The sequence below is a fragment of the Mauremys mutica genome, chromosome 11, assembly GCF_020497125.1.
Source record: "Mauremys mutica isolate MM-2020 ecotype Southern chromosome 11, ASM2049712v1, whole genome shotgun sequence".
Taxonomy (NCBI): Eukaryota; Metazoa; Chordata; order Testudines; family Geoemydidae; genus Mauremys; species Mauremys mutica.
The window spans coordinates 86,155,608-86,181,507 of record NC_059082.1 but is presented as its reverse complement, the minus strand read 5'-3'; the positions used below and the strand labels follow the sequence as shown (position 1 = coordinate 86,181,507).

The window sequence follows — 25,900 nt, the reverse complement described above, 5'->3', positions numbered from 1 at the left end:
ACATAGACATAAAATGTAAAAACTTAAATATCTTAGAAACAGTAGCCAAATCAGTTGTTTTAACTGTCATATTTGAATTCAGCACATCAAAATACATAATAAATAGCACATTTTATCTCTGAAGCAGACAACTTCTCAAAAATTGTAGACCAGTGTAAGACTCCATTCACCTAATATGCCTGAATAGTCTCAATTTCCCTCTTGTTGAGTATGCACAGATCTGACACAACAGGCTCAGGAGAGACTTCACTTTGTTTGCTGATTTATGCTTTTATCAAAAATGGTTTCAGCAGAGCTGAGTTTAATTTTTAAAAAGCAAGAACGAAATTTAATTCAGAAACAGATTAAAAACCAAAACAAACCACTAGAAACAAATCCTTACACTGCCTGTGAAAGATGTCAGCTTGACAGGCCTGGAGCTGCTCACAATTGTCTCATGGCATGCCTAGGAAGCATCATCTTCTGCAAGTGGATAATCTCAATTGTCTGTTATGATGCAGGGGTGGGTTTTGTTTTGTTTTGAAGTCAGTGTAGAGAAACAGTAGTAAGCAATTCAAAGTTTCTAGCAAAGATGGAACCCAAGGCTGATCAGTTTAATTGAAGAGGTGTTAAGCACCTTAGGACCCATGAATGTGAACTAAGGCCTTGCCTACACCGCAGAATTTTGTTGCCAAAAGGCAGATTTTGGCAACGGAAGAGTGGAGATGTACACACTGCAATTCCACTTTTGGTAAAAAACACTGCCGTTTCGGTGACAAAATAAAGCCACCTTGACAAGAGACATAGGGCTTTTTGCACAAAAGTTTTGTCAGCAAAGTGCCAATGCAGACACCGCACTTGATTGAATCGCTTTAATTGCCTCCAGGTGTCCCACAATGCCCATCCTGACTGCTCAGGTCAGCAGTTCCAACTCCACTGTCCTGCAGTCAGGTAAGCAACAGTCCGCTCCTTCCCCTTTAAAGTCCTGGCAATTTTTGAAATTCCACTTCCTGTTTGCTCAGCCTTGAGAGCTCACATCGCATCTTTCCAAGTGACAATGGCGGCTCCATGTGACAAACGCTCTCCTGCTTGGAACAATGTGGATCTGCTCAGTATTTGGAGAGAGGAGGCTATGCAGTCCCAGCTGCACTTCTGCCGTAAGAATTTCGGTACCTACAGGCAGATTTCTCAAAACCTGTGCAAAAAGGGCTACAACTGGGACATGTTGCATTGCAGAGTAAAACTCAACGTGCTGAGGCATGCGTACCAGAAGACAAGGGAGGCAAACCGTTGCTCCGGTGCTGCACCACAGACCTGCCATTTTTATATGGAGTTGGATGCTACTCATGGTGACCCCACTTCCACTGCCAAGAGCCCCATGGATACTTCAGCAGGGCTGGAGCTGGCAGAAAATGGACCTAACCCAGAGGATGAAGTTATCAATCAAGAAGTGGAGTTAGACAACCACGTGGAGCCCACAGCAGGGTTGCTGTGTGGTGTGTCCAGTCAGGAGCTGTTCTCCACTCCAGAGGTGTCTAGCCAGTATCAGCAGTCACACTCCAACAAGTAAGAAGCCAGAAGAGGAGATCCCTGGGTAAGTGGTTTTGCTTTGTGAAGTGCAGAGATGGGTTGAGAACATAGAAATGTACAAGGTGGACTGTGTTTCTGTGTGCTGGACATTTTCCTGTGCAGCTAAGCAGTATGGTGGAACAGGGGCTTGATGTACATGAAGATTTCACAGGAATCCTCCAGAGAGATCTCCAGGAAACTTTTCTGGAGGTGCTTGGCAATCCTCTGCCAAAGCTTCCTTGGCAGATCTGTTTTGTTCCTTCCCCCACTGAAGAAAACTTTCCCGTGCCATTCTGCAATCACTTGTGCAGGGACCAAAGCAGCACACAGGCAAGCAACATAGGAACTAGGGCGGAAGTTGCAAGTATATAGTAGATGCACCCTTGCTCCTCTGCTTACTCTCAGGAGTGATATATCTGGTACAATGACCCCCCCTGTGGAAAAGAGTGTGAAATTTAAAATATTGTCCCCAGTTGACTGCACCACGACCCTTTCATATTGCTTTTCTCCCCATGTAAAATACCCTCTGCCCCGGGGGTAAACTCAGCATGCTTGGGGTGTTCGCTGGCATGTGTGCTTGTTAAGGGTCAATGAGAAAGTGATTCGTGTATTACTAGAGGTGTATTTTACTGTACTGTTTCAATGCTGTACATGTACTTAATCATGCTTCTGTGTATTGTTCCTTGTGCTTCTGCAAATGCAACCTTCAGAGGCATCCCCTACACACTGGTAGAGCACCTCCACTGGATAAGCGTTCACGATGGAGCAAGGAGGACATGTTCCAGGAGCTGCAATATTCAGATGCAGAAAAGAGGGAATGCAGGCAGTGGAGGACAATCAAAAGGCAGGACAGAAAAGAAAATGAGGCCTTTATTAGGGACCCAACTGAGAGGATGATTAAAATTATGGAGCAGCAAACAGATGCTGAAGTCCCTCATAATGCTCCAGACTGAGCAGATTGTGCATGCCTGCCTTCCCCTTCAGAACTCATTCTATGCTTTCCCTAAACTCCACCTTGCGCATTCCTTTCTGCTTTCTGGGACTTCTCGCTTTCCCATTCACTCCACCCCCACAGACACCTTTCCAAATGATAGCTGGACTTATACACACCTCTAAAAGTCAGCCCCTCCCCTCTTACCTCCTCCCCCCTCAAGCATTTGTGTGTGTGTGTAGTATTTTTTGTGCAATAAAAGCTAAGTTTTTTGAATGATAAGCAATCTTTGTTACCTGCAAACTGCAATAGCAGATGGCAGCAACAAATAAACAGTTTAATCATTTGCTTACATGGAATCCGAGGCCACAAAAATCACAAGTGCTTCCTTGCAAAACTCAATTTCATTGAGTTGGGAATTGGCTGATGTGATTGCAGAGCCATTGGCCATTATCTTTGAAAACTTGTGGCAACTGGGGGAGGTCCCAGACGAAGGGAAATATAGTGACCATCTTTAAAAAAGGGAAGAAGGAGAACCTGAGAAACTACAGACCTGTCAGCCTCACCTCAGTCCCTGGAAAAATCATGCAGCAAGTCCTTAAGGAAACCATTTTGAAGCACTTGGAGGAGAGGAAGATGATCAGGAATAGTCAACATGGATTCACCAAGGGCAAGTTATGCCCGACCAACCTGATTGCCTTCTATGATGAGATAACTGGCTCTGTGGATATGGGGAAAGCAGTGGACAGGATATTTGTTGACTTTAGCAAAGCTTTCGATACAGTCTCCCACAGTATTCTTGCCAGCAAGTTAAAAAAGTATGCATTGGATGAACGCACTATAAGGTGGATAGAAAGCTGGCTAGATTGTTGGGCTCAATGGGTAGTGATCAATGGCTCGATGTCTAGTTGACAGCCGGTATCAAGCGGAGTGCCCCAGGGGTCGGTCCTGGGGCTGGTTTTGTTTGACATCTTTATTAATGATCTGGATGATGGGATAGATTGCACCCTCAGCAAGTTCACAGACGATACTAAGCTGGGGGGAGAGGTAGATATGCTGGAGGGTAAGGATAGGGCCCAGAGGGACCTAGACAAATTGGAGGATTGGGCCAAAAGAAATCTGGTGAGGTTCAAGAAGGACAAGTGCAGAGTCCTGCACTTAAGATGGAAGAATCCCACGCACCGCTACAGTCTGGGGTCCAATTAGCTAAGCAGCAGTTCTGCAGAAAAGGAACTGGGGATTACAGTGGATGAGAAGCTGGATACGAGTCAGCAGCGTGCCCTTGTTGCCAAGAAGACTAACGGCACATTTGGCTGCATTAATAGGAGCATGGCCAGCAGAGCGAGGGAAGTGATTATTCCCCTCTATTTGGCATTGGTGAGGTCTCATCTAGAGTACTGGATCCAGTTTTGGGTCCCCCCTACAGAAAAGATGTGGACAAATTGGAGAGAGTCCAGCGGAGGGCAACAAAAATTATCAGGGAGCTGAGGCACATGACTTATGGGAGAGGCTGAGGGAACTGGGCTTGTTCAGCCTGCAGAAGAGAAGAGTGAGGGGGGATTTGATAGCAGCCTTCAACTAACTGAAGGGGGTTCCAAAGAGGATGGAGCTTGGCTGTTCTCAATAGTGGCAGATGACAGAACAAGGAGCAATGGTCTCAAGTTGCAGTGGAGGATGTATAGGTTGGATATTAGGAAACACTATCTCACTAGGAGGGTGGTGAAGCTCTGGAAATGGGTTACTTAGGGAGGTGATGGAATCTCCATCCTTAGAGGTTTTTAAGGCTCGGGGTGACAAAGCCCTGGCTGGGACGATTAAGTTGGTGTTGGTCCTGCTTTGAGCAGGGGGTTGGACTAGATGACCTCCTGAGGTCCCTTCCAATCCTAATCTTCTAGGATTCTAAGCATTGCAGTCCCGAGCATAACATACGTTACTGGTTCTCCTCTTCAAAAAGTGTTTCTACAAAGCCTCTCTGATTCAAACCTCCTCCCCTTTGTGCCCCGCTAATAGCCCTGGTATCTGGCTGTTCAAATGCCACAGCCAGGCATTCTGCACCTCAGGAGCACAGCCTTGACCAAAGTTTCTCACCCTTATCTTCACAAATATTGTGCAATGTACAACATGCAGCTATGACCATGGGAATATTATCCTCACCAGTGTGCCTTTAATCTGCTAAACGCATATTTCACGGTCATCCTGCACCAATTCAGCCTATTGTTGAACCGCTCCTTACTGCTATCCAGGTTTCCCATGTAAGGCTTCATGAGCTATGGCATTAAGGATACGCCAGGTCTCCCAGGATCACAATGGGGATTCAACATTCCCTACTGTAATCTTCTGGTCTGGGAAGAAAGGCCCCGCTTGCAACTTTCTATTCAAGCCGGTGTTCCTGAAGATACATGCGTCATGCACCTTTCCGGACCACACCATGTTGATGTCAGTGAAATGCCCATGGTGATCCACAAGTGCCTGCAACACTATGGAGAAGTACCCCTTCCTAGTGATGTACTCAGTCGCAAGATGGTCTGGTGCCAAAATTGAAATATGTGCCATATATCACTCCTCCACAGTTAAGGAAACTCATTTCTGCAAAGCCATCCACTATTTCACACACATTGCCAAGAGTCACAGTCCTTCATAGCAGGATGCAATTAATGGCCCCGCACACTTGCGTTAACAGTCCCAACAGTTAACTTCCCGACTCCAAACTTATTTGCGACCGCCTGGTAGCAGGCTGAATTCACCAGCTTCCACACTGTGATCGCCATGCGCTTCTCCACCGAGAGGGCAGCTCTCATTTGGGTGCCCTAGCCCTGCAGGTAAGGACGAGCTCACCACACAATTCCAGGAAGGTGGCTTTCCTCATCCAAAAGTGCTGCAGCCACTGCTCATCATCCCAGACCTGCATAACAATGCGATCCCACCACTCAGTGCTAGTTTCCTGAGCTCAAAAGCGATGGTCCGCCATGTGCAGCTGTTCCATGAATGCCAAAAGTAATTTAATGTTGCTCTTATCCATGTCAGACAACTCAGAGATTCACAATTGCCTGATGTGCTAAGAACTTGATTAACTACACTGCCATTTGCAATGTGCTACTGAGAGCTAGCAGAGCATTGAAGAGCAGTGCAGGGATCCATTCTTTCAGGCACAGATGGCAGACTGAGCAGAAAACAAGGGATATTGAAAAATGCCACGAGATGAAGACGGAAGCACATGAAATGGTAGGATGCAAAGCAGTGCATCATAGGACATTGAGCCTGGACCCATGATGCGCTGTGATCTACTCCACCTTCCCTCAAGACCTAGTGGCAGAAGGTGGAGAGCTGAACTGTGGGATAGCTTTCCACAGCGCATTGCTCTCACTGTCGATGCTACTGCCCCAAGTGTGGATGTTCTCTTCTAACAGAGAAAGACAGTGTGAACACGCAATAATGATTTTCTTTTAGCACTTTTTGATAGCCAACAAAACTTGACACTGACATTTTTTTTTTCCAAGACATGGCCTAAGGTGGTGGTGGTGACTAAGCTGTGATATTGGCAGTGCATCTGCCTTCTTGATGGAAGTTTTGAAAGAATATGCTTCTTTGAAATCATAAGTTTGCCTGGTCCTGCCATAAAGGAGAAAACGTTACCCAGAATGAAGAGGTGGAAAAAGCCACCTTTCGCAAGAGGGACCAATGTTACTAATACAGTAGTAGCAGCATTTCACTCGAAAGGAGTACAGAATTTTAAGCTGGGACCCAGAAGAGTGCTACAGGGTGCTGTTCTGATGGAGATTACAGCTTTCAGAGAACAGTTAAAACTTAGGTCTTCATGACTTATAGTTAGAGAGCCAAAGTGGTGGAATAAACCCTTTGTCATAGTTAAATTCCAGCTTGCTGAATTGCGATTCATCCTACATACTATTATTTTCAGTTTCAATTGAATGACATTTAAATTTTTCTTTCTAAATTGCTGCATAGTGAGTGTTAGATAGTTGTTGCCTAAGTTCAGGCATAGCTGAAACAATATCTGTATGTAAGTGTTTTGCTGTTCTATCGCACACATATACTTGATAAACTAAAATTCTGGGTTTATACCTACATAATAGAACTCCATTCAGTTTTATGAAAGGATTGCTGTCATCTCACAAGAAAGGTTCATTTATTACAGTTGGAGACAAATTATACAGGTAAGGGATATTGAAATCCTTATACAGAGCTAAAAGCAAGCATTATTAATTTGAACTAAGATAAGCAGTCAGACTAGTTCTTGCATCTAGAACTTCTGTTTCATGTCTGACAACCATTAGTTTTATTTAAAAAATGACAGCAAGGCAAACCTATCATTTTGATCCAATAACTTGTACAGGTAGAAAAGAGAATATATGTAACTTGCTCCTGTAGAAAGCTCTTACTACAATTCACTATTCTTCTGTGCAGTAATTACAGGAAACCTAATTTGTGGAGACATACAAATACCATGTTTGCAAGCATTAGAAATAACTAGAGTTGCATTTAACAGGCCCTTGCATGGCACATAATAAAGCTATACAAAGACCATTTCTGCTAAAATACTTAATATTTTAAGATTTATCTACCATCATGACAGTTGGGATATATTTACTTACCATAAAACTGTCTATTTAATATCTGTGAAATTTCAGATTTGCTGAACTTGTCAGGATTCTTTTTGCACCAACTGCTTGTAATGGCTGAGGCAGAAGGTATGAAAATTGACACTCTCCCAATCGGAAGGGAGTCTTAATGCATCTCCTGGGAAACATGGCTGTATATCACTCCTTTTCACCATATATCTACCCAACAGAGGACAAGAAGGATGCAAGAGTAAGGTACTGCATGTACAGGAGAAAATTCAACAGTATGTTATAGAACACCATTAGTCAATGGCATCCCCTCAGTCACCTATTTTCCCCAATAATTCCTTTCTACAGACTTCTCATAGAAAGAACGGTTTTTCATTTAAATTTAAACACTATATCAAATTCTGTGATCTTGTATGTATTATCTTGAATGTATTACAAGAGTCACATTTATTAAGGTCAAATATCAAGGTACAATAATTCTACCATTGGCCTTAAACTGCTACCAGTGCACACAAAAATTAGCATATTGACATCTAAAAGATGCATCCATTTTCATATGGATGGTTAATCACTACTCAACAAAATGCTAGATTTAGAGTAGTAATTGCAAAAAAGGCTTTCTGGGGAGCATCCTATAGGTATAAAATCCAGCTGAATTGTGTATCTGATTTCCTTTGTATTATAAACCCCTAACCCCCCCAGTTGAGGAACATGCTAACTATAGAATCATCCCGCTAAACAAGGCATTCTTGCCTCAGACATGATCACATAGTTTCTCATAAATTCAATAAGATTTCAAGTATCACTTAATTCAACCAACATTTAAAAGAGGAAAATATTTAACTTTGAATAACATACATTTATTTTATTTCCTTAGTAAAGCAGCATGTGATGCGGAGGTTATTGTACACCTGGAGCATAAGTTTTTGGAAACACAAGAAACAGGTTAGTCACAGCGTTTTTTTTTTTTAAATTAATTATTTATTAATTAATTAAACTCCCAGGCTGTGTTTACATTTAACAGTTACCAGGAAAGGAAAAGAATGTAGGTATTCCATTTTATATCCTAGGGAAAGGAACACTGTCAGGAAAACTCCTTATCTGTCTTATTAGTGACAACATTTAACCAACATACTATTAAGTGAACTAGTGGTTTATTTTTTGCATTTCTTTCAGCAAGGACAGTGAAATTAGACTTTTTTTGCTTTATGCTTCTCATGCAGCAGCAGAATGCTGTTTTATGAGTTTCCAGCACTGAAAGAAGCAATAAAAACAAGCAAGGTTCCCTCCGCCATGTTTTGCCATGAAAACATTTCCATTCCTTTTAGATTTTGTAGAGTAAAAAAAAAAAAAAAAAAAAAAAACCTCTGAAGGTCCTGCAGTAAAATTAGAGAAGATATGAATAATGATCTCTGATACATCATCATGTCATCCCCTAGCAGGGATTTTCCTCTAAATCAGCTCCCCCTCCCTTTTTGTGGTAAACTATCACTGGGTGAAATCCTGACCCCATTAAAGTTAATAGCAGTTTTGCCATTGACTTCAGTGGGTCAGGATTTCACACTGGTTTTGAAAACTAGATGAGGGAATTCATTTTGTTGGAGGGAGTTTCTAACTTGACATTTTCTCTTTTGTCCATTGGTTCAAAGGCTGCTTTCCCAATTAGCTATCTTTAAAAAATATGGCAAGATTTGAGGAAAGCATAGTAGCAGTGTGTCGGATCAAATGAGAGAAAGTGACGCAGTTAGTCTCACAGATTCGAGGGAACATTTCCACACTTGGACGGCAACCACCATAATCAGATACAGCACTCAGCCTTACTTACTATACTTCTGTAAAAATGTAATAAAAATGGAATCACAGGACAATTGATTATTGCTACAACAGACAAGTTAGATTTCAAAGCAAGTCTATCTATAGCACTAATTTTATATCAGACAGGTTGAAGCTTTCAGCATTTCATCACCAGTGATATGGTCTTTTTTTTTTTTAATCTAGAGAAATGCTATTACATTTCAGAGTTGGGGGGGGGGAGGGAAAAGGGGAGAAGGGTCTTGCATATCTGAATTCCTCCCTTCATATGGGTTAACTGTGGCCTTTTGCATTTTACAGACAAGAACTTTGCCCTTTCCCTGAACATTACATACACTGGCTTTCATAAGGCACTAATTTTTTTTTAAAAGCAAAATAATTTTAAATATTTAACTCCTATTTAGATAACGTTTCTTTTGTTTACAGTTCACCCTTCTTTGGTGTGTGGATGTCAGGCATCCTAGTATATGCCTGGGGTTCAAAAAGTTTTGATTTGTGAATCAGTCACTCTAAACTGGTTACCCTAAAATATCAGATCCCAAAAGATGAGGATAATCAATTATGCTTCTCGGCACTCGCCTATTGATAAATTTGTAGTCTAGTCACAATATTGTCCACTCAGCACCACTATAATCAGCAGCTTTGGTAATGGCCAATGTGCTAGTCAGAGTTGACTTTCCTTAAAAAAATCTCAGAAATTGATTTAGATTAACCAAGTCTGAGTGACTATCATTCAGGAGTAAAGAGTTAGAGAAGGGTCACTTCTACAATAGGGGGTGCCGGGGGGGGGGGAGGGGGGGGAGGAAGGAAGGCTAACAATGAAAAGGCGTACAATATTAGAAGCCTTTATTTAAAAAAAAAGGGTCATTGAATTTTGCTTTCTGAGACTATATTTAACTGGAAGGCTTTTCTCCTTTTAATCATTTCAATGAAGATAATGAAACAAAAACCTTTATATAAACAGTTTATTTACTCTAAACAGCAACACAGACAAAACGCCATATAAACACAAAAGGAAGTGATGCAGAATCAAGATGCTGGCTGACTTTGGATCTCTGAGGCTCTTAAGCAATAACAACCTAGTTTCTGAAAGATAGAAAAACAAATTAAGGGGAGGGAAGGGGGTGGAGGGTATGATTTTTTCATACAGCCAGCTAGAGTCTAAATATAGTTCTAAACATTTTAAAGCATGCCTGCATCAGATAGCAAAGTAACTAGAGATACTAGTGAATTTATAGAAGTATAAAAGTTTATAATTTTACAGCAGTTGAAATACTGACATCAATATTAAAATAAAAGCAAGTTTTACATAACAATCAAAAATACAAAAGACTGAAGGAAGAGACCCTGTATGAAAAAACTGGGGGCAATTCAGCGAATTCAGAACTGTATACAAGTGGCGAATATGGAAAATGGCACACATACGACCCCCTCCCCTAAGTGAATATTAATTGTACATAGCAACATTAGATTTTGCAAAAATTTTGTAAACAAGTTCTTGCCAAACCAATCCCTTCCTTTTTAAGATGCTGTATGACAGGTGCTTATGATGGCGCAAACTTCTTGGCTTGTGCTCGAACCCTCTTTTCATATTCCACTCTGTTTTGGCTGGATATAAAAAAATAAAGGTCATTAGACGTTTCAGATGTCAATTATGTCAAGCTGCACAATTAATACTATTTAAGTAGTTCTCATCCATATGAGACCCTCAAATTATTCCTTAAGGCAAGAGAGATTAGGCAGAGGTGAAGTATCTTACGTACTCATGATAGTAGGAAACCCCATGACTGAATTGACCGAAGGGTAATCAGAAAATCTTGGCTATACCAACAGCTCACTGTCCAAACACTGCTCATTTAATTAACGAGAGGGTCATGTGCACTGCAGAACCCATTTTGTTTGGAAAGAAGTGACTAGTCAAAACAGGTTGGTAGCCTGGGTAAGACAGAGCTCACTAACATCTGTCCAGTAGGGTTTGCTGCAGGAAATAGGAAGAAGATTGTATCTTAGAAGTAAAAGCATTTTGGGGAAGGAGACAAGATATTTACAGAGTTACTCTGTTAGATTCGCCACAGAATAGATGTCTGTGAAAATACCATGACATTTCTATTATTTCATTAAGTGCTCTTCATATACTAAAGTATTTAGACAGAAGGTGGGTGAGGTAGTATCATGTTACCTCACCCACCTGTGTCTCTAATATCCTGGGACCAACACGGTTACTACTACACTACACTGCATACTAAAGTAATGTAATTTCTTCTAAAGTTTCTCTTACACACATTGTATCACCACAGAACACAATCTCACTGAAGATTTGGTAAATTACAGGGTTTCTCCTCAGGGTCTCACATCTCTTGCCTGACTTTTAGGGTGGGAAGAAAGGGAAGATGCTTGGCTTAGAAGGCTGTATATAGATGTGCAGTTTAACTTACTTTCCTATATCTAAAAGGAGGAAAAAGACAAGATAATTCTAGGACCTGGTACTGGTAGTTTACAACACGGCTACTACTGCAGAACATCAGGCCAGCAGTAAAAGAACACAGTACAGCAGAAATCTAAACAAAGCATTGGCAAGTGAAGGAAATTTATTCTTGAACATTTAACAGTTCATATAAAAAGGACACCTGTTTATGAAGCACCATGTCTTCCCATGCATTTTGGTACCAGATCAAGTTGCAACCGCACGTAACCTTTTGCTCTGCTGACAGTTTCTCTCACCACCAAGTATGCATTAAGAGTAGCCTACAGACCCAAGAAATCAGTGTCTGGTGCACCAGACACATCACAAGTCTATTTATTTGGATGATTTTTTGGGGGCTGGGCTCCAGTTTGTAAATAGACTCTTAAGTGTATCTTAGCTATTCTTATAGATTCCTACTACATAAAATTCCTCCAGTTGTAGAAGTTAGCTCACAAGTCTTTCACTTTGGAGTGATCTTGATTTTAAACCTAAATTAAGATAAAACTTTGTTTCTGCATGTGCATGAGATAGATCACACAATTCAGCATTATTGGCAGTCCCTGCTCTGGGGAGGGCTAGTGCTGAAATAGGCATAGGTGTGTACGGTTGAAGCACCTTAGCTTAGCTGCAAGAGAAGCTGGCACACCACCAGCTGCAGGCCTGCTATAAACCAGTTCTGTGCAAGAATCCTTCCTTATGAACATGAAATTTGCCTACAATTAAAGATTGAGTCATTTTCCTAAGAACTAGAGCATACACAGAGGGCTCTAACTCTTTAGTGTTTCCAATGTACTCATAACCTGATGCCTAGTTACGAGTGATCAGGCATAAAACACCAGCTAACAATGTGTTCTCTTGCTGCCTTATTCCAGAGACTCCAAACAAAGGAACTTAGTCTATTAACTAACTGTTTGGCTTTCCTTCTGTGGTGGCACATTTGTAATTTGTCTTCAAGTTTATCCCTTTAAAACATTACGTCCATAGGACTGGAAGGACATTTTGGATCATGTCCAGTCCTTTACTATCACAGGAAACCATGTCATATAATCCCATCCATAAGTTTATCAGGCTGCATGTTAAATCCAGTTACGTTTCTTGACCTCACTACTCCTATTAGGGGGCTGTTATAGAACCTCACTCCTCTGATGATTAGAAACCTCCTAATTTCCAGACTAAATTTACTCATGGCCAGTTTATATCCATTTGTTCTTGTACCAACACTGTCCTTTTGCTTCAACAGCTCTTCTCTCTTCCTGGTGTTTACCCCCCTATGTATTTATAGAGATCAATCAAATCCCCTCTCAGCCTTCATTTTGCTAGGTTGAACAAGCCAACCTCTTTTACTCTACTATTATAAGACAGACTCTCCATTTCCTTGACCATCAGCCCTTTTCAGCACCTGTTCTGGTTTGAATTAAACTTTCTTGAACACAGGTGATCAGAATTGTACAGAGTATTCCAGATGAGGTTTTGCTAATACCTTGTACAATGGCATTAATACGTCCCTATAAGTTCCTAGGGTGTCTTTCACGTCACACTGGTGGCTCACTGTCATCCTGTGATCAACTAATACATCCAAAGTCTCCTTTTATTGTTTACATTATGCCTCTTCTCCTACAATGCAGCCTAGTGAGCACTTTGTCAGTAGAAGTATTTTAACATGGAATTGAGAGTCCCTCCTCCAACCAGACACAGATAGAAATTCTGTTACAGCTAGTCAGAAGTAACTGTGTGTTTTAGTCCTGCTCGAGTTCAGCATTTTTTGTGAGCGAGAGAGAGAGAGCGCAATATAGGTAATGAGGGTGTTCAAGCAGATGATCTTAAAAATCATCTCCCCAACTTTTTAGATTTTCATTTAAAAACCACAAAAACATCTCTTACCCCCTCCATTCCTCCCAGTAACTTATCCTTAAACAATCTGTTCCTGCTCCATGCTAAAAAAAGCCACATTGACACTATCTTTAAATTCTCTGAATGCACTGTTTACAACCATTACCTCCAATTCCTCTCTGCCTGCTGGATCCTGGATCCATTCCAACCCTGCTTCTGTGGTCTCCACTATATTCATGCTGTCCTCAAAGTATCTAATGAGGTTTTCTTAACTAAATCCCAGGGCCAATACTCCATCCTCATCCTTTCTTGGTCACTATAGTACCACTCCCATCCTCCCAATCACTCAGGTTCATAATCTGAATGTCATTTTTTGGCTCTGCCCTCTCTATGGGCCTTCATAGCCAGACTGTTTCCAAAATATGGCACTTTTTCCTTCATATAGTCTCCAAAACCTGGTCTTTTCTTTTCAGACTGCCAAAGCTCTCATTTACACTTCTCATCTCTTGTCTTTACTACTGAGACTTTGATACCATAAAGCCCATTCAAGACTCTGCTGCCAAAATAATTTTCCTTTAAGGTCCCATCTCTCCCCCACTGCCCCTTTTGAGTCCTTCTTAGAACTCAACTTTTCACCAATTCATAGAATCTAAGGCCAGAAGGAACCATTGTGATCATCTAGACCGACCTCCTGTATACTACAGGCCACAGAACTTTCCCAAATCTTTTAGAAAAAAAATCCAATATTGATTTAAAAATGGTCACTGATGGAGAATCCACCAAGACACTTGATAAATTGTTCCAGTGGTTAATTACTCTCATTGTTAAAAATATACAACTTATTCCCAGTTTGAATTTGTCTAGCTTCAATTCCATCTATTAGATCATGTTGCATTATTCTCTGCTAGATTGAAGAGATTGTTATTAAATAATTGTTGAACCTTGTAGGTATAGACTAATCAAGTCACCCCTTAACCTCCTCTGTTAAGCTAAATAGATTGAACTCCTTGTGTCTACCCATAAGGCATGTTATCTAATCCTTTAATCATTTTTGTGGCTCTTCTCTGAACCCTCTCCAATTTATCAACATCCTTCCTGAATTGTGGGACCTCAGAACCGGACACTGTACTCCAGCAGTTGCACCAGTGCCAAATACAGAGGTAAGAATCTCTCTGTTCCTACTTGAGATTGCTTTGTTTATGCATCCCATGAGAGTATTAAGCTCTTTTGGCCACATTGAGAGCTCATGTGTAGCCGTAAAAGCAGCAAAGAATCCTGTGGCACCTTATAGACTAAGGCCATGGCTACACTTGCAAATTTGCAGCGCTGCAGCAGGGTGTGAAAACACACCCTCTCCAGCGCTGCAAATTGCGGCGCTGCAAAGCGCCAGTGTGGTCAAAGCCCCAGCGCTGTACGTTATTCCCCACAGGGAGGTGGAGTACGGACAGTGCTGGGAGAGCTCTCTCCCAGCGCTGGCGCTTTGACTACACTTAGCGCTTGAAAGCGCTGCCGCGGTAGTGCTTTGAAGTGCAAGTATAGCCATAGCCTAACAGACGTTTTGGAGCATGAGCTTTGGTGGGTGAATACCCACTTTGTCGGATGCATCTGATGTAGCTGATGAACTACCATGACCCTGAAATCTTTTTCAGAGTCACTGCTTCTCAGGATAGAGTACCCATTCTAGAAGTATGGCCTACATTCTTTGTTCCCTGATACATATGATTATATTTATCCATATTAGAACATATATTGTTTGTTTATGCCCAATCTACCAAACAATCCAGATTGCTCTGAATCAGTGACCCGTCCTCTTAGTTATCTACCATCCCCACAATTATTGTGTCATCATTGATGATTTTATATTTTCTCCCAGGTCACTGATAAAGATGTTAACTAGTGCAGGACCTAGAACTGATCTCTCTGGGATCCCACTGTAAACACACCCTGCTCAATGATGATTCCCCATTTACAGTTACATTTTGGGACCTAAGAGTTAGACAATTTTTAATCCATTTAATGTGAGCCATGTTAACTTTATATTGTTCTAATTTTTTAATCAAGATGTTGTGCAGTACCAACGCCTTACAGAAGTTTAAGTATATTATGACATCACTACCACCTTTACCAACCAAACTGGTAATCTCATAAAAATATGTATATCAAGTTAGTTTTAGCTGTTACCTCTCAAGAGAGATTTTGGAGTCATTATGAATAGTTCTTTGAAAACATCCACCACTCAATGTGCAGTGGCAGTCAAAAAAGCTAACAGAATGTTGGGAATCATTAAGAAAGGGTTAGATAAGAGAGAAAATATCATTGCCTCTATATAAAATCCATGGTACACCCACATCTTGAATACTGCATGCAGATGTGGTCACCCCATCTCAAAAGAGAGATATTGCAATTGGAAAAGGTTCTGAAAAGGGCAACAAAAATGATATGGGGTGTGGAACAGCTTCTGAATGAGACAAGATTAATGAGACTGGGACTTTTCATCTTGGAAAAGACGACTGGGGATGAGGGGAGGAGAGATACGACAGAGGTCTATAAAATCATGACTGATGCGGAGAAAGTAAATAAGGCTTTGGCTACACTTGAGAGTTACAGCGCTGGTGGTGGCTTTACAGCGCTGTAGCTCACTCCTCGTCCACATTGGCAAGGCACACAGCACTGTATCTCCCTGGCTACAGGCTGCATGTACTCCACCTCAAAGAGAGGAATAAAGAGAACAGCGCTGGGGTGCCAGTGTAAACAGTGATTAATCTTACTACGCTGTAACTGACCTCTGGAAACTTCCCATAATGCTTTTAAGTAAAGATTACACTCTTTGTTTTGTTGTGATGCCTGTGTTTGTTTTGTTGTGAACTCGGGGCTCCCAGAGCTGCTTATCTAAAAAAACAAACACAGCTACTGTTTGCTGTGAATGAGGCAGGCAGGGGGATCCCTTTAGAATGTCCACAGCTAGTGTTTGCTTGAGGAGAGAAGCAGCACGGCGGGTGTGTGTGGGGGGTCCGTTTCAGAGCAGCTGCTTATCTGGTCTGTGAGGAAAAAAACAAAGAGGGCTATTTGCATTTAGTGAATGAGAGAGGGGTGGAGGAAGGGGTTGGAACTTGCAAGGCAGGGAGCTGACACAGTGTCAGCTCCAAAAATCCTCTCTCCCCCCCCCCCCACGCTCCCTGTCACACTCCACCCCACCCACCTCTTTTGAAAAGCACGTTGCAGCCATCTGAACGCTGGGATAGCTGCCCATAATGCACCACTCCCAACACCGCTGCAAATGTGGCCACAACAGTGCGCTGGTAGCTGTCAGTGTGGCCACACTGCAGCGCTTTCCCTACACAGCTGTATGAAGACAGCTTTAACTCTCAGTGCTGTACAGCTGCAAGTGTAGCCATACTCTAAGGAAGTGTTATTTACTCCTTCTCATAACACAAGAATTAGGGGTCACCAAATGAAATTAATAGGCAGCAGGTTTAAAACAAATACAAGGAAGTATTTCTTCACACAACACAGTCAACCTGTGGAACTCGTTGCCAGAAGATGTTGTGAAGGCCAAGACTATAACAAGGTTCAAAAAAGAACTAGATAAATTCATGGAGGATAGGTCCATCAATGGCTATTAGCCAGGATGGGAAAGGATGATGTCCCTAGCCTCTGTTGGCCAGAAGCTGCAAATGGGCGATGGTAGATGGATCACTTGATGATTACCTGTTCTGTTCATTCCCTATGGGGCACCTGGCATTGGCCACTGTCGGAAGATAGGATACTGGGTTAGATGGACCTTTGGTCTGACCCAGTATAGCCGTTCTTACATTGATCTATTTGCCATAAATTCAGGCTTATTTGCATTAATTACATTGCCCTCCTTTAGTTCTTTATTAAAGAAGTCCCTGTATCAGCTGCTCCATCATCATGCCCAGAATTGATGTCAGCCTGACAGGTCTAGACTTTCCCAAGTCACCCCTTTTTAAAAATAGGGGCATTAATTTTCTTCAATTTTTCTTGAACTTCCCCAAGACTTATTGAAAATGAACATTAACAGTCCAGCAAACACCTCAGCCTTTTAAAACTATCTGATGCAAGTTATCTGAACCTGCTGATTTAAAAATGTCAAACTTTCTTCTGCTTATAACAACCCACAGAGATACTAGTGGAAAGGAAAGCGTTATCACCTTATGATGAGACTGCATCATGTTTTCCCACACCCCAAGTACAGAATAGAAATATTTACTGAACACTTCTGTCTTTTCTGCATTATTATGGTTAATTCTTCCATTTCCATCTAGTAATGGACCAATACCATTTTGCCAGTATTCTTTTTATTCCCAATATATGTTATGTTTAAAAACCACTTATTGTCCCTAGCACTACTGGCCAAAGATTTCTCCTTGGGTCTATTCACTTTCCCTATAAATGTTCTGCAATTCCCACTTCTGATTTACAGTCACTTATCAACTTCCCCTTTATTCCATTTGGTATATATGATTTTTTTCAACTGCCTTCAATTCCCCTCTAAACCAGGTTGTTTTTTTTAAATCAGCACAGTCTTTTTCCTCGATTGTGGCTTTTTGGGCATCTAGGAAGAGATTCTTAAATGATACCCAATTATCATTCACTTTTTTTGATTAAATTCTTCCTCCCAGCTGCTTCAGTTCATAATTGCTTTCAGCTTTGTAAAATTGGCCCTATTAAATCACTAAGTAGATATATTACTGGTCTGGACTTTATTCTGCTTGCATATTATAAATGTGATCAAGCCACGAGCACTTGTACCAAACCTACCATTAACTTTTAGTTCTGTGTTCAGTTCTTTATCTGTTAGGACAAGGTCTAACATACAACTCCTCTACATTGGCTGCAACACTTTTTGAGTTAGGAAACTCAACTATAATGTTTAGAAATTCCAAGGATGTTTTTGTACTGGCAGCATGAGACCTCCAGCATGTCTCTCTCAAACTGTCCTCTCTCAAACTCTCTCAGCATGTCCTCCATGATCTCTCAGTTTTCCCCCCTACACATTATAGATAGATACATAAGGAGGCAGTTATTCTGTTCCCTAGTGTGATTTAGTGGTCTGTAGTAGGCATCAGCTGGTACCTCATGTTGTGCTTTTTCTGTTAGGACACTGATCCATAAGCATTCAAGAGGACTCTCAAAAAAACGTTAGTGACTAACAGATTATGCTAATTATTCGCATACAGTGCACTCCCCTTCCCCTTTTGCCTATTTGATCCTTCCTAAATAAAATAAATGGTATAACCTAACATAATTGTGTGAATCGTCCCACCAGATTTCTGCAATACCACTCGTCAAATTTACGTTAAAAAATGAGCAATTCCAGTTCCTCTTGTTTGTTACCCAGGCTCTTAGCATTAGTGTATAGACAATTAAAGAATTTCTTTCCCTCATGTCCTTTGGTTCCTTGATTCATTTTGTTCTCAACATCTCAATTTTCTGCCACCTAAGTGCTCATGTCTTCTCTCTTTCCACCGTCTCCTTTTGCTATTAGTTTAAACCCCCCTGACTATTCTTGCTAGCCTTTCCCCAAGGAGATTGGTCCCTCTTCTACTGAGGTGGAGGCCATCCAAGCTATACAGCCTCCTCTTCCCATAGAAGGTGGAACAATGTTCTGCAAAGAAAGCCCTCCATCCTGCACCACTTACCTAGCCAGCAATTCACTTTCAGAATCTTCTGCCCTCTGTCTTTCTTTGCTTATGGGACAGGAAGGATCTCAGAGAAGATTGCTTGGACAATCAGAAATGTTTTCTTACCTTTAAGATTTTACAGCTTAGCCCTACACTACTTAGACTGATAATCTCATTGCATCCAATGCCATTTCATTCTGCCAAAGTTCCCAGCCTTCACCACCCATAAACCCACTTCTCACTAAGATCTCTATACTCCTTCCTATGCTGCCCCATATACACTGCACAAACTCCCCCAAAAGAGCTTTAAACCCACTACTTTGAGACCAAAATGGCTATAGAACCTCCCAGCTCATTACAGTTAGGAATGTAATGAGGAATGATTGTGCATGTAGCTACTGTACAGGACTTGTTATCTCATCCTTCCTCTCCCTTGCCTCTACACATTAATTTCACCCAACTGTTATGTCTTGTTAACCTAGGATTGTAAACTCTTTAGGGGCAAGGACTCTTTACATATCCATACAGCACAATGGGACTGATTCCTCATTAGGGCCTCTATATGCTACTGTATTACCTTGCCTTGCTATCACTGGACCTTCAACTTTAGCTTTGAAGTTAGTTAGTTGTTTTATTGAGGTTACAGCATAAAACTAAACATCTCTACATAAAGCAGACCCAGAAATTATTTTCTAGAAGCTGCTTTACCTGTCTCACCAGTAGTCACACAAACCGAGACCCAGAGTTTACAAACAGCTATAAACTGGTCAATGTGTTTAACTAACACAAACAAACAAACAACTAACCAGTAAATTGTGTAAGCCTCTGCTTGAGCTGGGTCTTGAATATTTGGTTCATTTAGAAGTTCTTGTATTCCTAACAAGATCTGTATAAGAAAATGTGGAAAAAAATAATTTATGTAAATATTACTATGAAACATATACAATTCAGAACGTCTATAAATAAAATGTAGAATTGTACACAAGACATTCCAGAATCACACAAAAGATCAGCTAACAAAGCAAAGGTGTACAGTTTTAACAGAAGAATGTTATGACCTGTTTAATTGTGATTGCTGGCCTCCAATCCTTATCCTCCTCTAAGATGGAGAGGCACACTGTGCCTGAAGGATACACATTTGGGTGGAATAATGGTGGTTCAAATTTACCTAAGGAAGAAAAGAGTTCTTTATGTGCAAATCTAAGATTTTGGACCAAGTTTCATTAAACCAGAACATTTAAAAAGACGACTTTTAGTAAAGCTGGCCATTTCTCCTACACCACAAGGCAACCAATCTCCCATTGTCACAATCCCATTCAGAAAATCCATTAAGTTTTCCTGCAGTGCAGTTACCTTTAGTTCTCCCTCTTTCCTTGGGTCTACTTATATCTCCACGTCAGATCTCAGTCACATTACTGATTAACATGACCAGTCCAGGCCAAAATATGTTCTGAATGAACAATATTACCTATTATCCATGCTAAGATAGGAGGATTTCATTAATGCTAAATGGCATTAAGTGCAGTGAAAATGTACAGGGGATCATTTATTACTTAAAAGAACTCTGTACAAAGCAGCTCACCCAAACCTTTACTGCTTCCTCCCAAATCTCAGATCCCACCATTATGAAATAGGGTGGACTGAAAGTGTATCCTGGATAATATTTAACACACAACTCTCTTTATATGTTTAAACTGCTGTATGAACAGTCAGTGGATAATGGGCACTGAAATGATGAGGAGCACGACAAACATCCTGCTTTGAAATACAGTTCCCAAAACAAGCACTGCCACATGCAACAGCTCTTAAACCAGAGGACAGTTTCTCTTGCTATGTCACCAAATTCTATTTAGAGTAGTTTTGTGATGGTCTGGGCCCAAAATGCAATACTACTTACATCAACACTCCACACTCCTTCATAAAATAATGAAGCAGATCCACTCGGATGACCACATCTATACATTTTCACCACCTATTCCCCCCCTTCATTGCAAGTGTTATAATAAAAATAATATAATATAATATAATATAATAATAATAATATATGGAGATATCTATCTCATAGAACTGGAAGGGACCCTGAAAGGTCATTGAGTCCAGCCCCCTGCCTTCACTAGCAGGACCAATTACATTAAAGAGACATTTATAATACCTTTAAAAAGTCTCCTTACCAAGAGCTTGTCCATTTTAAGTTTCCATCATTTTTTTTTCCTGTGTTTCACTTTATCTTTATGTATAAGACTAATAACTGCATTCAGAACACAACAGTGAATTTTAAATTATGCTTAAATTGCATTTAAATCAGGACATTCCTATTCCATTTAGGTTGTACAATCAATTTTGTCCCTAAAATTAAATTGTTTCTTTAATACCTCTGTTGCCTTTGTAAGGACTTAAATGCAAAGTGACAGATGACTGATTCTGTAGCAAGACAGTTTCAGAGATATTCCTCTGAATATAGGTAACCATTAGGAAAGGGATAGATAATAAGACAGAAAATATCATAATGCAGCTATACAAGTCCATAGTATGCCTACACTTGGAATACTGCATACACTTCTGATCGCCCATCTCAAAAAAGAGATTAGAATTGCAAAGAACAGAGAATGTCAACAAAAAGCAATTAGGGGTATGGAACAACTTCCATATGAGGAGAGATTAAAAAGACTAGGACTGTTCATCTTAGGAAAGAGACGATTAAGGGGGGACAGGATAGATGTTTACAAAATTCACAAATGGTGTGGAAGAAGTGAATATGCAAATGTTATTTACCCTTTCACAACACAAAAAACAGGGGTCACCCAATGAAATTAATAGGCACCAGGTTTAAAATAAACATAAGGAAGTACTTCTTCATGCAACACCCAGTCAACCTGTGGAAGTTATTGCCAGGGGATGTTGTGAAGGCCAAACGCATAACTGGATTCCACAAAGAACTGGACAAGTTCATGGAGGATAGGTCCATCAATGGCTATTAGTCAAGAGAGTCAGGATGCAATCTCATGCTCTGGGATGTCCCTACACCTGACTGCTAGAAGCTGGGATTGGGCCACTTGATAATTGCCCTGTTCTGTTAATTCCTCCTGAAGTACCTGGTACCAGCCACTGTCGGAAGACAGGATGTTGGGCTAGATGGACCACTGGTCTGACCCAGTATGGCCATTCTTATGTTCTAATTGGAAAAACTTAAATCTTGACATCAATGTGAGATGAGCATCATCTGAGGCAGGAATGTGTTAAGACATCAAAAAGCAGCAACCTTGTTTTTAAAAAGCCATATGTGGTAATTTAAATAATAGATTTGAAAAATAATTTGTTCAAGAAATCCAGTGATTAGCTGGAGCAACAGAACTCCATAGACAGAAAATCCATGAATTTTAAAGACAGTTTTCCTACAAATTTCCCTAATGGATACTGGAACATTAAAATCAGTAGTAGCTATATAGCTATCATAAAGCAGAATGTATTGGCTCAGCAGCCAAATACCACTATTACGAACACCAAAGATAATCATAAATACAAATGGTTTCTACAGTTTGCAGTAGGATAAAAAAATTTCAAAGAAATAATTTTTATTTATGTAATACTATAATGTGTCCTGTATGCATATCACATGCAAAAAAGCCAAATTAATATTAATGTAATGTTATGATTATGTTAAAGTGAAAAGACTCCAAAATTACTACAACAACGCTGAACCTCCTGCGTATCTTATAGTACGCTGGAACATTTAAGGAAAATACAAGGTGGACACAACTTAGCTAAATTAAAAACCTGATAGAACAATCCTAACTTTTGAAAATATGATTTCCCATCTTTAATATTTAATTAAAACTAGATTTTTAAAAAACCGAATGAAGAAAAATCTGGAGCTAGGTAGCCTCAGAGCTCTTGCTGTAAGTCTATTCAGCTTATAGAGGTCTTTCGAAACAAGTATGCACTTCACTCACTGCACACACATTCACACAGCTTCCACTTAGGTGCTATCCTCTTAACTTAAGGTACTTTTCTATCAAGAATGCACAATACACAATTTTTAATATAAAACTAAGCAGATGTAACAGTTGTCAGTGACAACTATGCCAAGTTTCAAAATTAAGACATTTTTACTGGAACCATATTAGAAAAAAAGTGATAATTAAAAAACCCAATCCCTTTCCCCCTAAAAAAAACGCAAACCAAAACCCCCCAAACAAAACAAAAAAAACCCCACAGATTTTTTCTAATCTCCCCGAATTTCAGTAGCTGAACAGCTTTCTTAAACTTTCCAAAGAGGCAAGTCAGGAAAAAATTTTTTAAAGATGTATATGTAAACACACATGAAAATAAGGATTATAGCCATTTTAGTTTTAATTATAATAAGCATTTAAGCATCCAGGATAATTAATGAAGTGTTATAAAAGCTCCACCCTACCAGGTAGTTTTTCATATGGTGATATGCACTCATATTCAACACCATTCTACTAGAAACTAGTATTCTGTCACTTTACTTACATTTTGGGGGTGAGGAGGGATAGTCATCCTTGAAAAGCATCCGTAGTTTAAATAAGCCTCCTTCCCATGGTGTCTGTCAGAAAATTTCAGCAAAGTTAGTTAGATTATGGTAACACCCAACGTATGCCAAGCACTTTCAAAATAGATGGGGAGTTTATAGTCTACAGAGAAAGAAATTAAAGGTGCACGCCAGGGGAAAAAAACATTCAAGCACAAGTAGGGCTGTTACATGGCTATCTGCTATATTATATACATTTATTTTAATATTTTGTATAGGATACTTGCCCCTCTGCTACCTATTGTTAGGGTTTGTTTTTTTTTAACTTTTTAATTTCCTTCTTTAAAATGTATTGTGTGTTTTAAGGCACTAAGTTAATTTCAATTAAATGTTTCCCAGACTTTGTTTTAAGCTACTCTTCTTTAGAAGTCTCCCATTTCTCCCTCGGTGTTGTTACTGTGCTATTATTAACATCCCAATCCTAACTAACACTATTATCTATCACTGATAATTCTTCAGTTTCTAACTAAGAATACCCCACCCAGCCATGATTTTAATGACAGTAGGAATGTTGCAATCCAACCTTCACTGCATGCCCTCCCCTGAGGGGAAACAACAAACAATGAAGCTGCTCTCATGCCCAAGACCAGCATAGGCACACATCTGAGCAAACAGGTCTCTAAATACAGACAAGGAAAGTTCCATGAAGGTTGGTGCCGATTATATCGGTCACTGATGGAACAGTGAAGGTATCTTTACAGGCTGTCGCCTCATGGAGTCTCTCTCTAGGGTGTTGGAGTCTTTACAGGCCATCCCCCTATGAAGAAGTTGGTTGAGCTACCTGAGGGTATGGCTACACTTGCAAATTTGCAGCGCTGCAGCAGGGTGTGAAAAAACACCCTCTGCAGCGCTGCAAATTGCGGCGCTACAAAGCGCCAGTGTAGTCAAAGCCCCAGCGCTGGGAGCGCGGCTCTCAGCGCTGTCCGTTATTCCCCACAGGGAGGTGGAGTACGGACAGCGCTGGGAGAGCTCTCTCCCAGCGCTGGCGCTTTGACTACACTTAGCGCTTCAAAGCGCTGCCGCGGGAGTGCTGCCGCGGCAGCGCTTTGAAGCGCTAATGTAGCCATAGCCTGAGTCACATTGCAGTGGTAATAGAAAACCGGTGGCCCAGTACCCTATCTGCTGTCACTGCACCTGGGTCCGTGTGGCCTCTTGTCATTTAGGTAGGAAGTTACTTAAGTATACCCCTTAAGGAGGATGAATTAGATACAGATTACAGTCATACCACTTCTTTAGTAATCTCCCACTGTGAAACTTAGTGAGGAGTACTCAGCTGCCGCAAAGAGTGGTGTCACTGCTTCAGTAGGGGTTGTCTCCCCGTCATGCCAGTACTGTACCAATGCCACTGTGTTGCATTAGGGAGCACCATGTAAGATGCAAGACAGTGGCCCTAAATACTTGGGTCACTTACAATCCCCCAGTAGCTTTGGGACCAATAAGGGAACTGCATCATCCTGGGTGAGTTGTAGTTTGGGTACATGTACACTACCTACTCCCTACAGATTCAGGTAAGGTCAGAAACTGAAGAATACCCATCTCATTGTGCAGAGTTCTGGCATTTGCTGAACAGCTGCGCTATTCAATCATTATCTAGGTTTTTATAAAGATCACCCACCATGATATCCGAGCATTGAAGTGAGAGATTTCTGTACCTATTTTATAAGAAATCCCAAAGTTTGTTTGTGGTTGGCTGATATGTACGTTACCGTAAAGAAATGTAGCCAATACAGAACTCTAATCATTTGTCAGAAAGACATCTTTCTTGTTACTCGCAGTAATTTATTTAATGAGTTCATATAGTGAGCTAAGATTTGGAATTTGTATTTTAAAAGTCAGCGAATTATATGTTTAAGAGTACAAGACAGTTTTTAGCATTACAGTAATATCTCATAGCTGCACCCGTGTACCTATTGGGTTCATGTGGATGAACAAAGCAAGCAGTGGTATACAAATACGGTCAAGAAGTTGAGAAGGCACTGACTGAAAAAAACCCCTAAAACTTGCTCTGCCACATAAGCATGATTTACGAACACTTCAGTTTGCCAATAAGTAAATTAAGGCATCTAGTATGAGCACATCTGAAGTTCACAGGGGACATATTTTATTATTTAAATGCAGACATGCCTCTGGCCACCAATAAGGTTCAAAACCTCATGATGCTATATGTCATACAAACACAAGGCAATCCAATCCCTGTGCTCAAGAGCTTGCACTCAAAAGACAAATATCTGACAGAGGGTGGAAGGAAACAGGGTACAAGAGCCCCTACTTTGTTTCCATTGTGAAATCTGATCTAAAAAGAAAGAAATTCTAGAACAAACAGTAAAAGCTAGGAAAGCATTCTGATATTACTCAATCTAGTGAGGGCATAACTATGCTTGAGAAGGTGCCTTGGGCTTGTCCACACTTGAAACGCTACAGCAGCACAAGCCGCTGTAGTGCTTCAGTGTAGACATTCACTACAGTGACAGGAAGGGTTCTCCTTATCAGCAGTTAATTCACCTCTCCGAGAGGCAGTACCTAGGTCAAGAG

The 25,900-nt window shown here is 40.7% G+C and overlaps 1 protein-coding gene across 1 annotated transcript in view; it reads right to left on the bottom strand.

Annotated features, from left to right (window-relative positions):
* Positions 1-9,827: 9,827 nt before the first annotated feature.
* The window catches only part of UBE2I (ubiquitin conjugating enzyme E2 I), a 32,211-nt gene continuing 16,138 nt past the window's right edge, over positions 9,828-25,900 (bottom strand). Inside the window, exons 4-7 of the mRNA XM_044979220.1 lie at positions 23,311-23,383; positions 19,875-19,984; positions 19,623-19,702; positions 9,828-10,485 (exon numbers count right to left, since the gene is read on the bottom strand). Coding sequence (XP_044835155.1) covers positions 10,422-10,485; positions 19,623-19,702; positions 19,875-19,984; positions 23,311-23,383 — 327 coding nt within the window. The 3' untranslated portion in view covers positions 9,828-10,421. The remainder of the gene's footprint in view (positions 10,486-19,622; positions 19,703-19,874; positions 19,985-23,310; positions 23,384-25,900) is intronic.